At 51.2% G+C, this 16,510-nt stretch overlaps 1 protein-coding gene across 10 annotated transcripts in view; it reads left to right on the forward strand.

The window, feature by feature from the left end:
- Positions 1-16,510, forward strand: part of LOC138865006 (TLE family member 5-like) — a 122,160-nt gene that overhangs the window by 7,773 nt on the left and 97,877 nt on the right. For 9 of the 10 annotated variants that reach the window (XM_070133685.1, XM_070133688.1, XM_070133687.1 and 6 more), the window contains exon 2: positions 4,688-5,498. In XM_070133685.1, coding sequence (XP_069989786.1) covers positions 5,430-5,498 — 69 coding nt within the window. In that variant the 5' untranslated portion in view covers positions 4,688-5,429. The remainder of the gene's footprint in view (positions 1-4,687; positions 5,499-16,510) is intronic. The other variant, XM_070133683.1, reaches the window with a different exon arrangement.

A 16,510-nucleotide genomic window follows, 5' to 3' on the forward strand; every position in this document is an offset into this window, starting at 1 on the left:
AAGCCCAGGGAAGGCAGTGGACCGAGTGAAGCCCTAATGAAACCTCCTGTGTCCGGTGCAAGGGACACGGTAAGCTTAGCCAGGGATCACGGGAGGAGGCGAGGGCGGCGGCGGGGAGGGGGAGTGGGAGAAACCGAAGGAGAAGGGGGAGGGAGGAAGGAGGAGAGGGGGAGGAGGAAGGAGGAGAGGGGGGAGGAGGAGGAGGGGGAGGGGGGAGGAGGGAGGAGGAGGAGGGGGGAGGAGGAGGGGGGAGGAGGAGGAGGAGGAGGGAGGAGGGAGGGGGAGGAGGGGGAGGGGAGGGGGAGGAGGGAGGAAGAAGGAGGAAGGAGGAGAGGGGAGGGAGGAAGAGGAGGGAGGAAGAAGGAGGAAGGAGGAGAGGAGGAGGAGGGGGAAGGATGAGGAGGGGGAGGAAGAAACCGAAGGAGGAGGGGGAGGAAGAAGGAGGAAGCAGGAGAGGGGGGGAGGAGGAGGAAGGAGGGAGGAGGGAGAGAAGGAGGAAGGATGAGAGAGAGAGGAAGAGAGAAGAGAGAAGGAGAGAGAGAGAGAGAGAGAGAGAGAGAGAGAGAGAGAGAGAGAGAGATAAGAGAGGATAAGAAGATAAGGAGATCGGACTTGGGAGGAAGTGAGGTGGAACAAGAAGTCAAGTTCGATAAAAACGAAGGAAGAAGAAAAAGAAAACAACAACATCAAGAACAGGTTCTAAGAGGAAGGGATACGGAGGGAGGGGAGAGGGGGGTAGGGGGAGGGGAGAGGAGGGAGGAGAGCTTAAGTGGGGGGGAGGTGTTGATGTGGTGTTGTGGCAGCATGAGGTGCAGAAGAAGGAGAGAGAGAGAGAGAGAGAGAGAGAGAGAGAGAGAGAGAGAGAGAGAGAGAGAGAGAGAGAGAGAGAGAGAGAGAGAGAGAGAGAGAGAGAGAGGAAAGGAAAGAAAAGGAAAACGAAGAAGTGGAAGGGGAGAGATAGGGAAGGAGTAAGAGAGGAACGGGGAAAGAGGAGAGGAGAGGGGAAGGAGGGAAGGGTGGAAGAGAGGGTATGGGATGGTCAGGGGAGAGAGAGGGGGCTAGGGGAAGGGGGGGCGGGCGGGAGGGGAGGTTTAAGGCGCCGGATTAAGGGGACTCGCTAAGGGATTATTGAGGAAGCTTTTAGGGCTGTGGCGCTGGTCCGAAAGAGGGGAAAAAGGAAAGGGGGAGGAGGGGGAGGGGGAGGGAGAGAGAGAGAGAGGGAGGGAGGGAGGGCGGGAGAGAGAGAGAGAGAGAGAGAGGAAGGGAGGGAGAAGGAAGGAAGGAAGGAAGGAAGGGAGAGAGAGAGAGAGAAGGAAGGGAGGAAGAAACAAGGGGAGATGGAGGAGGGCAGAGAGTGTAAGAATCGTAAAAAAATATTCAGGGAAGCGATCTGATTGTTTTGAGTGACGTCGGCAGGGAGGTTTTCTTGTGTGTATGTGTGGCTGTGTACGCGCGTTTATGTATGTATGTATGTACGCATATATTTTTGTAAAAATGCACACACACACACACACACACACACACACACACACACACACACACACACACACACACACACACACACACACACACACACACACATACACACATACACACATACACACACACACACACGCAGATGATGCAATAGAGGGAGGGATGGAAATAAAGAGAGGGTCAGAGGGAGAAGAGAAGAATTGATTGAAAGAAAAAAGCAGAGAGAGAGAGAAAGAGAAAGATAGAGATAGAGATAGAGATAGAAGGAGAGAGAGAGAGAAAGCAAAAGAGATGGAGAAAGAGAGGAAGATAGAGATAGATAGATAGAGAGAGAGAGAGAGAGAGAGAGAGAGAGAGAGAGAGAAAGCAAAAGAGAAAGATAGAGATAGAGATAGAGATAGAGATAGAAGGAGAGAGAGAGAGAAAGCAAAAGAGATAGAGAAAGAGAGAAAGATAGAGATAGAGGGAGAGAGAGAGACGATCAAGAGAGAAAAAGCGAGCCACACCTTCCGATAAAATCATTTACGCTTGATTCATCACTCCACGCTCCCCCCCCCCCCCCCGCCAAGGCTTCTCCGGGGATGGGGCGGAGACGATCAAAAGGCGCTCGATTCCGCCCGGGATGACTCCGCCCCCTCCTCCTCTCTGTCTACGTCTGTCTGTCAGGCGCTTTCTCTTTGGATCTCCCTATATCTCCCTATCTGCCTGTTTGTCTGTCTGTCTGTCTCTCTCCTTCTCCCTCTCTCTTCCTCCCTCCCTCTCTCCCTCCCTCTACCTTCCCTCAAAATACCCTCGCTCCTAGTCTCTCTTATCCTTCCCTTTACTTTCTTTCCCACTTCCTGTGCAGTCTCTCCCTGTTACTCCCCTGCAGTCGTCCTTCACCTTACTCTCCCTACTCCCTGTGCCCTCTCTCTCTTGGCTCCCTCCGTCCGTTCCCTCACCTCATCCCCACTCCCTGTGCCCTCTCTCTACTTAACTCCCTCCGTCCCCACACCCTCTCCCCCTCCCTTTTCCGTCCCCACACCCCCTCCCCACTCTCTCCCTCCCTCCCCACTCCCTCCCTCCGTCCCCACACCCCCACCCCACTCCCTCCCCACTCCTTCCCTCCGACCCCACACCCCTCCCCACTCCCTCCCTACTCCTTCCCTCCCTCCCCACCCCTACCCCACTCCCTCCCTCCGTCTCCCCACTCCCTCCCCACTTCTTCCCTCCGTCCACACCCCCCCTCCCCCACTCCCATCCTCCGTCCCCTCACCCCCACCCCCACTCCCTCCCTCCGTCTCCCCACCCCCTCCCCACTCCCTCCCTCCGTCTCCCCACTCCCTCCCCACTTCTTCCCTCCGTCCACACCCCCTCCCCACTCCTTCCCTCCCTCCGACCCCACACCCCCTCCCCACTACCTCCCCCCGTCCCCACACCCCACTCCCCACTCCCCGCGACGGCTGTGGCGAACGGTGATGCAAAGAAACGGAGCAGGCATGAAATGGAGCCATCTAAAAGTCCTTTGAAGTGGGATTAGTTGTCGGGGAGGTTAGCGCGAGAGAGAGAGAAAAAAGGAGTGGGGAGAGAAGTGGTTGTTTGAAATATGAAGAGTCGGGAGTGTTGAGGAAGGAGGAGGAGGTGATGGGGGGGGGGAAGGAAGGGAGGAGGTGGGGAGGGGGAGGGAGGAGGGGTGAGAGGGGAGGGGGTGAGAGGTAAGGGGGGTGAGAGGTAAGGGGGGAGAGGTGGGAGGGAGGGGGAGGAAAGGGAGGGGAGGGGGAGTGAGGGAGGAGGTGGGAGAACAGGGAGGAAAGGAGGATAGGAAGAGATGAAAGAGAAGAAGAGTATTATATACAGAACGACAATCCATCGAGATACTGGGTAAAAATGTTTGGAAAAAAGGAAGAATCAGCGACGAAAGAGAGAGAGAGAGAGGAAATAGGATGAAATAAGGACAGACAGACCGACAGACAGACAGACAGACAGACAGACAGACAGACAGACAGACAGACAGACAGACAGACAGACAGACAGACAGACAGAGGCATACACACACACACACACACGCACACGCACACCCACACCCACGCACACGCACACGCACACGCACACGCACACGCACACACACACACACACACACACACACCGGCTCACGAGAAGACGGCCATGGAGCAAGAGAGCTGTTGCACAACCTCTTAAGGGTGTGTGCAGTGAAATCCCCAAGAAAGAGTGACTCCATCTTGTAGAAACACCAAAGGATTGTTTGTGGGAAGAGTGGAGAGGAAGGGAGAAGGGGGGGGGGGGAGGGAGGGAAGAGGCAGAGGAGGGGTAGGGGAGAGGATAGGAGGGAGAGGGAGATGGATATGTATGTGTTTGTGTTTGTGTTTGTGTTTGTGTTTGTGTTTGTGTTTGTGTGTGTGTGAGAGAGAGAGAGAGAGAGAGAGAGAGAGAGAGAGAGAGAGAGAGAGAGAGAGAGAGAGAGAGAGAGACAGAGAGAGAGAAAGATAAAGAAAAGGATGTTATTCTAGCGATACCAGAGTCTAAAAAAAAACTATCTCCCCCCCTTTCCCCCTTCCCCCTTCCCCTCCCCCGTCCCATTCTTATCTCCTCACCTCCTCCCTCTCCCCTTTTCTAACCCCCCCCTCCTCCCACCCCCCATTCCGTCCACTCTCCCGACATCTCCCTCTCTGGACGCGTTCGGGGGAAAAACATCCGTGGCCAGAGTGCTGAAGCGCCGGTGGATGGCTCTTATCTTCATGGGGGTGTTGGCGATAAGGGGAGAGAGGGGAGGGGGTGAGGGGGGAGAGAAGGGGGAGGGGGTGGGGGGAGAGGGGAAGGGGTGGGGGGAGAGGGGAGGGGGGTGGGGGAGAGAGAAGGGAGGGGGTGACTGACTGACTGACTGTCACAGGCACATAAACAGAAATTTCAAATAATCAAAATACGCAAATAAATATCTCAGTTTGTACCATTCAAGTGATATAAAAATTATAGTATAAAAAAAGCTCTTTGAAATCTGCGTAATTGATATACAAAAATAAACCAAACAGACACCGAAGAACACAAGAAAATGTTATGATAGAACACGTGGAAAAAACAAATTAATTAGTGTCAAGGCTTTAGTTCCAGGTGAGGTTTCAGTGGTCACCTGTTCGCCCAGGTGTGCGTAGTAAGCCTAAGGCCTCCCGCACACCTGTAGCTCATTATAATCTTATTCATGCCTTTCTTCTTACAGGTGTTTCGAAACAGATCATTCAATCCAGTTATCCAAAGAATAAAGAGGAAAAGAAAAGAGAGAGAGAAAGAAAAAAAATATATATCAGAAAGAAAGAAAAGAGAAATAAAGGTCATTTTGTCATTAGTTTTTGTTCGTCTCGAAATCGAGTGTGGTGTTTCCAAGTCTCGTTCTTTCCGCCACGTCGCGAGTGGACGGAAAGGCGCGAGTGTGTTTGTGTTTGCTGACGGGACAACATGGATGCGTTAATTGCTGCCAGGTACGGAGAGGTGTCGCCGCCGTCGTCGTCGTCGTTGCCATGGTAACGGTGTGTGTGGTTCCCCTCATCGGCACCATGAATCACGTGTCTAGTATAACCTCGTGAGGGTAGTGTGAACGAAGGAAGAGAAGAGAAAAAAAGTAGAGGAAAAGAGATAGGAAAAGAAAAATAGAGAGAGAAAAAAGAGAGAGAGAAGGTGAAATAAGCGTGAGAAGATTGAGAAAAGTAAAGAAAGAAAAAAACAAAGCAAAAAAACAACAGGAAAGGCTCTAGGAAGTGACGACGAAGAAGAAGAACAACAACAACAGCTTCACTCTCGCCTCCCTCCCCCTCCTCCTCCTCCTCCTCCTCCTCTCCCCCCCTTAGCCTCCCCTCGAAGGAGATATCACCCCCTCCCTCCCTCCCCCTCCTCCCCCCCCTTCCGACCGATCCCCCAGCACGTCGGGAGATTGACACGAGAGTCCTCCGCCCGGCCGCACCACCATGTACCCAGCGGCCATGAACGCGGCGGTGGCTGCTGCTGCCGCGAGCCGTCACCCGGTGAGTTTGGCGGTATGTACCACGGGGTGTCCATCGTACGCACTAACAGCAAATGGCACTCACACTTGGCACTCACACACGGCACTCAGACATGACACTCACACAGGCGCAGACAGAGGGTGTTGGACAGGCACTCATACGATCTCTTGTATTTTTTTCTTCTTTATGGGCCTTTGGGGGCAATCTTTCTTTTAGATTCTTGCTATTGTCTCTGTTGTCACTATCTTTCTCCTTTCTTCTGTCTCTCGTTTCTCTCTCTCTCTCTCTGTCTGTCTCTGTCTCGCTCTCTCTCTCTCTCTCTCTCTCTCTCTCTCTCTCTCTCTCTCTCTCTCTCTCTCTCTCTCTCTCTCTCTCTCTCTCTCTCTCCTCTCTCTCTCTCCTTCTCTCTCCTCTCTCTCTCTCCTTCCCCCTCTCTCTCTCCTTCTCTCTCTCACCTCTCTCTCTCCTTCACTCTCTCTCACACACACGTCACACACACAAAGAGACCATAATACCAAGAAAAATAATATACACACATGCAAAATATGCAGCAGTGTTATTACACTTCCACTAACCACTTCTCATGTTTATGTTCATGTTGTCAGGCTGCGGGAAGAGCTAGCTGTGGTTAGCCCTCATTATTTAAGAGATTGAAGTCATTTTCCCATCTGTTGTGAGGCTGGCTAACCGGGGAGGGTGGTGGGGAGGGAGGGAAGGGAGGGTAAAGGGAGGGTAAAGGGAGGGAGGGAGGGTAAAAGGTGGGAGGGAAGAGGTAAGGGTAGAGGGAGGGAGGGAGGGGGTAAGGGTACAGGGAAGGAAGGAGGGAGGGTAAAGGGAGGGAAGGGGGAGGAAGGGGAAGGAGAGCCTTGCTTATATTTAAGGAATAGAATAAATAGTGATGTGTTTTCTTTTTTCTCTTTCTCTCTCCTCGGATTTTTAAACATGTATTTCTTTGTTTTTCTTCTTCATTTTTTGTGTGCGAGTGGGGATGGGGTAGGGGGTATGTGGGTATGGGGGGAGGTCATTGCGTTGCGGGTTTTCGTGGCTTTTCGTTCTTGTCTGTTTTGTGTTTCTCCTTCTTTCGTGGTGGTTTGTTGTTGTCTTCCTCGTTTCTTCCTCCTTCGTGGTGGGTTCTTACGGCCCTGTGTGTGTATAGTTGCGCGGACGCACACGCACGCGCATGGGCCTACCTTTTTCCCTCCAAACAAACATGGATAGACGGAGAGAGAGGGAGGAAGAAGAAGGGGAAGAGGAGGAAGGGGGGAAGGGAAAGGGAGGGCAAGGAGGGAAGGGAAGGGAGGGTAAGGGGGGAAGGGGGAGAAGGGAAAGGGAGGGTAAGGAGGGAAGGGGAGAAAGGGAGGAGGGTAAGGTGGAAGGGGATAAAGGAAAGGGAGGGTAAGGGGGACGGGGTGAAGGGGAGGAGGAGGGTAAAGGGGACCAGGGAGGAAGGGAATAGGGAGGGTAAGGGGCACAGGAGGAGGAGGGGGAGGAGGAGGTGGAGCTGGATGGGAGGGGAAGGGGAGGAGTAGGAAGTGGGGGGGGGTAGGGGAAGCTTGACAAATGGCCGCTCGGACCAGCTTGACGGCCATTACCGGGTAAATGCACGTCACTAAAACCCAATATGTTTTGTAGTACTTCGCGCTAAATGGGCGTTTTACGGGGCTACAATTTCGGCGTGTGTTTTCATTGTAGGGCGCCGGGCTTAGAGTTCATCTGTCTCCCCCGGGCGGACGGTTTTTTTATCCTATTTTTTTATTTATTTATTTATTTACCCGTGGCGCTGCTGGTCGCTTTGGATGGGACTTTTTTTCTCTCTATTTTTTATTTATTTTTCAGTGTACGGGAGCCTATTGTTGAGAAAGAGGACGCGGTGAAATGTATACACATACATACATATGTGTGTGTGTGTGTGTGTGTGTGTGTGTGTGTGTGTGTGTGTGTGTGTGTGTGTTCTGTAGGGTAAAAAATGATTTGTATAGTTTGTTGTTTTTTTCATGTGTATATGGCGAAGTGAGAGCAGAGGGTAGGGGGTGGGGGGTTAGTGTAGGGGCCCTGGATGGAGGAAGGGGGGGAGGGGTAGGTCCTGATAGGCAGATACATCCGGTTTGGCGAGTTGGCTTTTGAGTAATTTTCTCTCTTTTTGTAGATTGGGGATGAAGTTGGGTAGGAACGTTGGGGTTGGGGGTTAGGGAGGGGGCCTCAGGGTTAGGGAGAAGCGTTGGGGTTGGGGGTTGGAGGTCGGGGAATGGCCCTTGGGTTAGGGAGGGGCCTTGGGGTTGGGTTAGGGAGCGAGGTTGGGGTTGGGGAGAAGAATTGGGGTTGGGGTGAAAAATTGGGGTTGGGGAGAGGGGTTGGGGATGGGCTTATTGGCTGGGAGTGGGGATGCACCTTAGGTTTTTGGTGATGCGTTGGGGTTGGGGGTTGGGGAGGGGAGAGGGGTTGGGGAGGGGGTGTTGGCATGTCATTTGTTCGTTTCGTAAAAAAATGAAAGGAATGAAAGAAATTTGATTTTTCCACCTTTCCCTCGGTGGTGTGAAGAGAGAGAGAGAGAGAGAGAGAGAAAGAGAGAGAGAGAGAGAGAGAGAGAGAGAGAGAGAGAGAGAGAGAGAGAGAGAGAGAGAGAGAAGAGAAAACAAGAGAGAAAGAAAATCAAACGAGAACGAGAGAAAGAAAGAGAGAAAGAAAAAAGCGAACGAAGGAAAGAAAGGAGAGAGGAAGTGCGCACGGGAGGGGGAAGGGAGGGAGGGGGGGAGGGGGGAGCGGCGCCCCATGTTATCTCGAGCCCCGTGTCACAACAGCGCGGCGCCCGGGCACGCAGCCGGGGGTTTTACTGCCGAGTTTACGCTCAAAAATACTTTCTGAGCTTAATAGCATTCCTTTCACAACCTGCCGAGGCTGGGGGAGGCGGGGCTCCTCCCTGGGATTGGCCCGCGCCGCCTCCCCTCTCTCGTCTCCTCTCTCCTCTCTCTCTTGTCTCTCCTCTCTCTCTTGTCTCTCCTCTCTCTTCTCTCTCTCGTCTCTCTCTCGTCTCTCTCTCCTCTCTCTCTCTCATCTTAGCTCTCCTTCCCTCTCTCATCTTCGTTCTCCTCTCTCTTCTCTCTCTCCTCTCTCTCTCTCGTCTCCTCTCTCCTATCTCCTCTCTCCTCTCTCCTCTCTCTCTCTCGTCTCTCTCGTCTCTCTCTTCTCTCTCTCTCTCTCTCTCTCTCTCTCTCTCTCTCTCTCTCTCTCTCTCTCTCTCTCTCTCTCTCTCTCTCTCTCTCTCTCTCCCTCCCTCCCTCCCTCCCTCCCTCCCCCTCCTCCCTCCCTCCCTCCCTCCTCACCCCTCCCCCTCCCCCTTTCCCTCCTCCACCCCCTTTCCCTCCTCCACCCCTTTCCCTCCCTCCACCCCCTCTCCCTCCCTCCCCCACTCCCTCCCCTTTCCCCCTCCCCCCTCCCTTCTCACCCCCTCCCCATGAACCGCCAACAAACAAAAAATCAAGACATCAATATAGAAATGAACAGACTAAGTAGTGCCACAGTTAACCGGCTTCTGGAGTGGCACCCTTGTATCAATCACGGAATTGGCAATGCTGACTCCCTCACTCCGGCCATGCTGAGCTATTTTTAACTTTTTTTATTATTATTTTTTTTTTATTTGTTTATTATTTTTTTATCTGGTCTTCTTTACTTGGCTTTTTTTTAAACTGTTTTTTTTCTTTTTTTTATGCACACGTACCAACGGGGTGTTTCATTTCTGTCCATGACTTTTCTTTTCTTTTCTTTTCTTTTTTTTTTACGTATTTTTTTCTTCTTAGGATTCGTTTTCTTGTTTTTTTTCTTGTTTTTTTTTGAGAGGGGGAAGTGTTTATATAACTTCGATATTGTTATTGTTATTATTGCCTTTTGTTCTTACTTTATTATTACTATTTTTAACCCCTTTGTTCTTTCGCTTTGTTTATATCTCTCTCCTCTTCCCCTCTTCTGTCTTTCCCTTTTCCTTATTTATTCTATTTTTTACTGTCTACTCCTTCTTCTTCTTATATCCCCTTTCCCCTCTCTACCCTTATTTCCCCCTTTCGCCTCTTACCGCTTTTCTGTCTTTCCCGTATTCTCTTTTTCTTTATTTTCCCTTACAATTTCCCCTCATGTTCTCTTTCCCCTTTTACCTCATTGCCTGTATTTTCTCTCACAATTTTCTGTTTCCCTTCTTCCTCCTTTCCCTTCATTTCTCTCTCCCTTCTTTCCCTTCATTTCTCTCTCCCTTCTTTCCCTTGTTACCCCTTCCCCTTCTTCTATCTTCCATTTTGTGTTTCCCCTTCCCTTCATTTTCTGTTTCCCCTTTCCCTTCATTTATCTCTCCTTTCCCCTCCTCCCCCTTTCCCTTCTTTCTCCTTTCCCTTCTTTTTACTTTCCTTCTTCCCCCTCACTTTCTCTATTTCCCCTCTTCCCTTTCTCTTTATTTATCTTCCCTTTCTCCTCATTTTCTCTCTGTTTCCCCTCCTCCCCCTTTCCCTTCTTTCTCCTTTCCCTTCATTTATCTCCCCTTCTTTCCCCTCATTTTCTCTCTGTTACCCCTCTTCCCCCTTTCTCTTCATTTATCTTCCAGTTCCCCTCATTTTCTCTGTTTCCCCTCTTCCTTCAAGCCATGCAGAGCACGAGCGCTTGTCTCTGTCGCCGCGAGGGTTCCAGCGACAGATTATTAATATGATAAAAGTAGCCTACCCCCCCTCCCTCACCCCCCCCCCCCTCCCTCATCCCCCATCCCTGCTTATCCCCCCCCCCACCCTCTCCCTCATCAACCACCCCCTCCCTCATCCCCCGCCTCGTCAACCACCCCTACCCCCGCCCCCACCCCGCCTCTAGCTCCGTGTTAAAGTGGAGGTACACGCGGGGGGGGGGGGGACCTCTTGGTGGGGGTGTGGGGGGACTTGTGTCTTGACGTGTTTTGTTTTTTGTTTTACCCGGTTTGGGGTTGTTGTTTTCTGGGTAGTGTGTTTTTCTTAATCTGTGTCTGTCTGTCTGTGTGTCTGTTGGTCGCTCTCTCTCCTCCATTCTCCTTTCTTCTCCTCTTTTATCTCTTCTCCTCTCTTCTGTCCCCTCTGTCTCTCTCTCTCTTTGTCTCTCTCTCTCTCCCTCTGTCTGTCTCTCTCTCTCTCTCTCTCTCTCTCTCTCTCTCTCTCTCTCTCTCTCTCTCTCTCTCTCTTTCTCCCTCTCCCTCTCCCTCTCCTCTCCTCTCCTCTCTTTCTTCTCTCGCTTGGCATTCCAACCCTCCCCTCTGGCTCCCGGTCGCCCTCGCCTTATAACTTATCCCATTTTACCACCTTTCACTTAATTCTCTTTCCTCCCTTTATCACCCATTTCCCACGCCCTTATATTATCCGTAATCTTCCCCTCTTCTCGTAATTCTCCTTCCCCCTCTTCGTCCCTCGTGTTATTTGTCTCTCCTCTTCTGTTACCTGTCGGGTCCGGGGTTGTTGGTCCTATTTCTTCTTTTTTCTGTTTTCCTCTTCTTCCGTTTGTTGCCTCTTCCTCTTTCGTTATTGCATTCCCTCCGTTTTCCATCAGCTGCGTGCTCATGTGTCTTTGTCTGTTGTTGTTGTTTTTTCTTTTCTTTTTCTTTCGTTTTGTCTTTCTCGCTCTATTTGTTCGTTTTTTTTCTCCTTATGTCTTTCTCTCTTTTTTCTTGTCATACTCGTTCTCCTTATTTTCCTTCTTCTCCTCCTCGTACTCCTCTTCCTCCTCCTCCTCCTCCTCCTCCCACTCCCCCTCTTCTCTTTCTTCTTCTTTTCATTTTTTTTGTCTTTCCCCCTTCCCCCTCCCGCCCTTTCATCCTTTCTTCCCTTCACTTACCTTTTAGCCAACCAATTTTTACCCATCTACCTTTTCTCGCATGTCTCTTCCTTTCCTCTCTCCCTCCCTCCTTTCTCTTCTCTCTCTCTCTCTCTCTCTCTCTCTCTCTCTCACTCTCTCTCTCTCTCTCTCTCTCTCTCTCTCTCTCTCTCTCTCTCTCTCTCTCTCTCTCTCTCTCTCTCTCTCTCTCTCTCACTCTCTATCTCTCTCACTCTCTCTCTCTCTCTCTCTCTCACTCTCTCTCTCTCTCTCTCTCTCTCTCTCTCTCTCTCTCTCTCTCTCTCTCTCTCTCTCTCTCTCTCTCTCCTCTCTCAGTCTCTCTCTCTCTCTCTCTCTCTCTCTCTCAATCTCTCAATCTCTCACTCCCTCAGTCTCTCTTTCTCTCTGTCTCTCGCTCTCTCACTCTCTCTCTCACTCTCTCTCTCTCACTCTCTCTCTCTCTCTCTCTCTCTCTCTATTCCTCTCTCTCACTCTCTCTCTCTCTCTCACTCTCTCTCTCACTCTCTCTCTCTCTCTCTCTCTCTCTCTCTCTCTCACTCTCTCTCTCACTCTCTCTCTCACTCTCTCTCACTCTCTCTCTCTCTCTCTCTCTCTCTCTCTCTCTCTCTCTCTCTCTCTCTCTCTCTCTCTCTCTCTCTCTCACTCTCTCTCTTTCTCTCTCTCAGTCTCTGTGTCTCTCTTTCTCTCTCTCTCTCTCTCTCTCTCTCTCTCTCTCTCTCTCTCTCTCTCTCTCTCTTTTCTCTCTCTCTCTCTCTCTCAGTCTCTCTCTCTCTCAGTCTCTCTCTCAGTCTCTCTCTCAGTCTCTCTCTCACCCACTCTCACTCTCTCTCTCTCTCTCTCTCTCTCTCTCTCTCTCTCTCTCTCTCTCTCTCTCTCTCTCTCTCTCTCTCTCTCTCTCTCTCTCTCTCTCTCTCTCTCTCCCCCTCCCTCCCTCCCTCCCTCCTCCCTCCCAACCTCTCCCTCTCTCTCTCCCTCCCTCCTCCCTCCCTCCCTCCTCCCCTTCCTCTCTCCTTTCCCTTCCCTCTCCCTCTCCCTCCCTCCCTGGGCACCACATCCATCTCTTGCAGCAGTTCACGCCCGGCTGGACTTCTCACTTTTGATAGCAAATTGACCGAAAACTGTGAGAGAGAGAGAGAGGAAATCTTTTTTTCTTTCTTTCTTTTTCTTTTTGTACAGGAAGACGAAGCTAATACGTACGCGCCCTTTTGATGGGAACTCTCTCCTCGCTCTCCTCTTCTCTCCCCTCTTTCCTTCTTTTTCTCTCTCTTCCCTCTTGGCTTTTCATCTTCGCTCTGTCTTTCATTCTTCGTTTTTTTTCCAGAATTTGTCGTTTCTCTTCTCCTTTTCGCCTTTTCTACCTCTCCTGTCTTCCGCCTTCCTTCACTTCAGAATTGTGCCTTCCTCCTCTTCTTCTTTCTCCTCCTCTTTCTCCTCCTATCCCCTCTTCCTCCTCCTCCTCCTCCTTCTCCTGCCCACCTCTTCCTCCTCCTGTCCCCCTCTTCCCCCCTTTCTCCTCCTCCTCCTCCTCCTCCTTCCCCTTCCCCCGTCCTCCTCCCCCATCCTCCTCCTCCTCCTCCCTCCCTCCGCCTCTTCCTCCTCCCTCCCTCCCCTCCCCCTCCTCCCCCACGCCCCTCCCCAAATTCAGACGTAATTCGCAGCTGCACTCGAAAACCCGGCGGATTCGGGGAGGTGTCCAAGATCCGGCGGGGAATTCTGACACTTTCAAAATGGCGCGTTTTGAATTTTCGACAGGGCGCGCGGGGGTCGTTGTTGCCCCCCTCCCCCCCTCCCCCCACCTCCTTCCCCCCCACCACCACTTAATCTCTTTCTTTCTCTCTCTCTGTCTGTCTGTCTGTCTGTCTGTCTCTCTCTCTCTCTCTCTCTCTGTCTCTCTCTCTCTCTCTCTCTCTCTCTCTCTCTCTCTCTCTCTCTCTCTCTCTCTCTCTCTCTCTCTCTCTCTCTCTCTCCCTCTCTCTCTCTCTCACTCCCTTTCCCTCCCTTTCCCTCCCTCCCTCCCCCTCTCCCTCGCCCTCGCCCTCTCCCTCTCCCTCTCCCTCTCCCTCTCCCTCTCCCCCTCCCTTTCCCTCCTACTCAGACGTCACTTGCAGTTGGACAGTTTCCCTGAAGTATCACATGCATTGGAGGGGCGTAAAGGCAGGTTTTCACGCTGCTCGTTGGGTTATTACCGCTCGTGCTGCCATCTGTCGGAGGTCGTCGGGCTTATATTCTCCCATTTTTAATTTTGTCGATTTCCAAAGCTGTGTTAATGTTTTTTTTTTTTTTTTTTTTTCTTTACTCTTGGATTTTAGCTTTCCCCTTTTCCCTCTCTCTCTCTCTCGTCCCTTCTCTTTCTTTTTTTTCTTTTACTAGGGATCTAAATTGAACGGTTGGTCGTGAAAGTTTGATAATGGTCTCGTTCAGATTAGATGAATTATTGGCTTGTTCCGTCGTCAGCCCCATCCTCTTTCGGTTCCTTTTTCTCTCTCTCTTCTTTCTGGCGTGTTTTTTTCTTTTTTGACTTTTTTTTGGGGGGGGTCTTTTTTTGATAAAATTGAGTCCATGGAGACGCTGATCCAATTTGCGGAAGACGATGGCTTGTCTTTGCGAATTTCAATCGAGGCAGCTGTGTTTCTGGACGATCTTGAGGGGGGGGGGAGGGGGGTGTTTTTTTTATCCTCTCTTCTCTTCATCTTTTCCCCCCATGGTCTGCCTTCTCTTCTCCCCTCTGTTTCTTCGCCTCGTTCTCTCCCCTGCTTCTGTCTACTCCCTTCTCTCTCTTCTCTTGTCTCTCTTCTGCCTCTCCGTATTCGCTCTTTTAGATAACTACCATTCCTCAACCCCCCCCCATCCCCTAGCCACTTCCCCCTCTTCCAGCAACTTCCCCTCCCTCCCCTCCCCGCTCCCTAGCCACATCCCATCCTTACGCTCCATTCCCCCTTCACTCCCCTCCCCTCCCCTCCCCTCCCTCCTCTCTCCACTCCTCCCTCCTCTCCACTCCCCCCTCCCCGCATCTCCTCTCTCCTCTCCATTCCCCCATCCCCTCCCTTTCCCTCCCCACTCCACTCCTCCCTCCCTCCTCCTTCCTCTCCTCTCCTCCTCCCCTCTCCACTTCTCTCCCCTTCCCTCCCCTCTCCTCTCCTCTCCACTCCCCTCTCCCCTCCCCTCCCCTCCCCTCGTCTCCCCCAGCACTCCGAAGTATCCAACAAATATTTGCTCCGGATACCACATTAGCGAGATGCATTTGTTTACTGGGTCGAGTTTTAACTCATTATTTTGCATAAATGTTTTCCCAAGGAGAAAATTCTCAGAAGTTCGTACATGCGTCTTCCATGCCACGAAGAGGGGGGGGGGGAGAGGGAGTGGGAGTGGGGAGAGGGAGAGAGGGAGTGGGGAGAGAGAGAGAGGGAGAGGGAGTTGGGAGAGAAGACAGAGGAAAAATGAGAATGAGAATAAGAGCAAGAGATTGTATGAGCTAATGGAATGGAAAGAGAGAGGGAGGGAAACACATACACAATTACACACACGCACACGCACACACACACACACACGCGCGCGCGCACATACATTAACAGAGAGAGAGAGAGAGACAGACAGAGACAAAGTGTGTGTGTGTATGTGTGTGTGTATGTGTGTGTGTTTGTTTGTTTGTTTGTTTGTTTGTTTGTTTTTTTGTGTGTGTAATATCCTCCTCTCTGATTTTTTTTTTCTTTTTAGTCTCCGCTTAAGGGCTTGCTCGGTCAAGCTTCATTCGGTCCCCAAGGATCTCGAGATGTTGGGGGGTGGGGTGGGGGAGAGGAGAGAGGGAGGAGAGGGGTATAGGTGGTGGAGGAAGGGGAGAGGAATGGGAGGGGGAGGAGAGGGCAATGGATGGGAGAGGGAGGGGAGGGGAATGGGTGGGAGAGGAAGGGGAGAGGGAGGGAGGGGGGAGGAAGGGGAGGGGTATGGGTGGGGGATGAATGCGATTGGTATGGGCGGAGAGAGGGGGATTTAGGGGAGGTAGGGAGGGGTATGGGCGGGGGTGGGGTATCTGGGGGGATGAAGGGGAGGGGATATAGGAGGGGCTTTAGGGACCCAGGGGAATGGAATGTTCGAGAGGAATGAGAGGACCTTGGGGAAGAGGGAAGAGGGGGAAGGTGTGGTCTGGGGTCTTGGGGAAGAGGGAAGGAGGAGGAAGAGGGGAGAAATGGGTAATAAATAGGAAATAAGGGAAGAGAGAGAGAGAGGATCGAGACGAAGCGGGGGATGGGGGGAGGGGGGAGGGGGAGAAGAGAAAATACGGGAGGCATGAGGAAGGGGGAGGGGGGAGGGAAGGTGGGGAGGGGGGCGTTAAAGCTCTTTGTTAAGCATGCCTGAAAGTATTCATCGGAGGGAAGCGAGTTCTGAGGAGGAAAGTCGCTTTTCTTTTGTTCAGATGTTTTTTTTCTTTTTTTTTAAGGATGACATGTAGGCCTATCTATTTTGTTTTTGTTCTGTTAAAATCATTGTTTATTTCTACGAAGGGAAATACATCGTGTTTTTGTTAATCAAGTTGTAATGTATATCTATATATATATATATATATATATATATATATATATATATATATATATATATATATATTGCCAACATTTTTTTCTTTCTTTTTTATTTTACTTTTTTCACATTATCCCGTATACATCTAGGGAAAAAGACGAAGAGGAAGAAAGAAAAGAAAGAAAGAAACAAAAAAGAACAGAGAAAGAAGCGAAAACGATTATACAAAAAGAAAAGAAAAGAAAAGAAAGAACGAACAAAAAAAGAAGAAGGAAGATGGGTTTAAAAAAGTCAAAAGTCTAAACGAGACACAAGAGAACTCACTTGGCAACTGCTGGCGGAGAGAGAGAGAGAGAGAGAGAGAGACGGAGAGAGAGATAGGGATCGTGGGAGATAGAGATAGAGAGAGAGAGAGAGAGAGAGAGAGAGAGACCGAGAGAGAGAGAGAGAGAGAGAGAGAGAGATTGACTCTCTTGTACATATTTAGAGGGATTAACGCTGAGCATTACGAGAGTTTGCCTTTTAAATGATGTCAACGGCGTTCTGCGTGGAAGGTCCTCGGCGGTGGAGACGAACCCGAGCCTCGAAGCCCAAAGACCGCGCCGTGGAGGGAGTAAATTAGAAGGGGGGTAGGGGGGCGAGGAGGTGGATTGGGTCTTTGTGGGGTGGGGGGAGGTGGATTGGGTCTTTGTGGGGGGTGGGCG

This window comes from Penaeus vannamei, chromosome 19 (genome assembly GCF_042767895.1).
Source record: "Penaeus vannamei isolate JL-2024 chromosome 19, ASM4276789v1, whole genome shotgun sequence".
Lineage (NCBI taxonomy): Eukaryota > Metazoa > Arthropoda > Malacostraca > Decapoda > Penaeidae > Penaeus > Penaeus vannamei.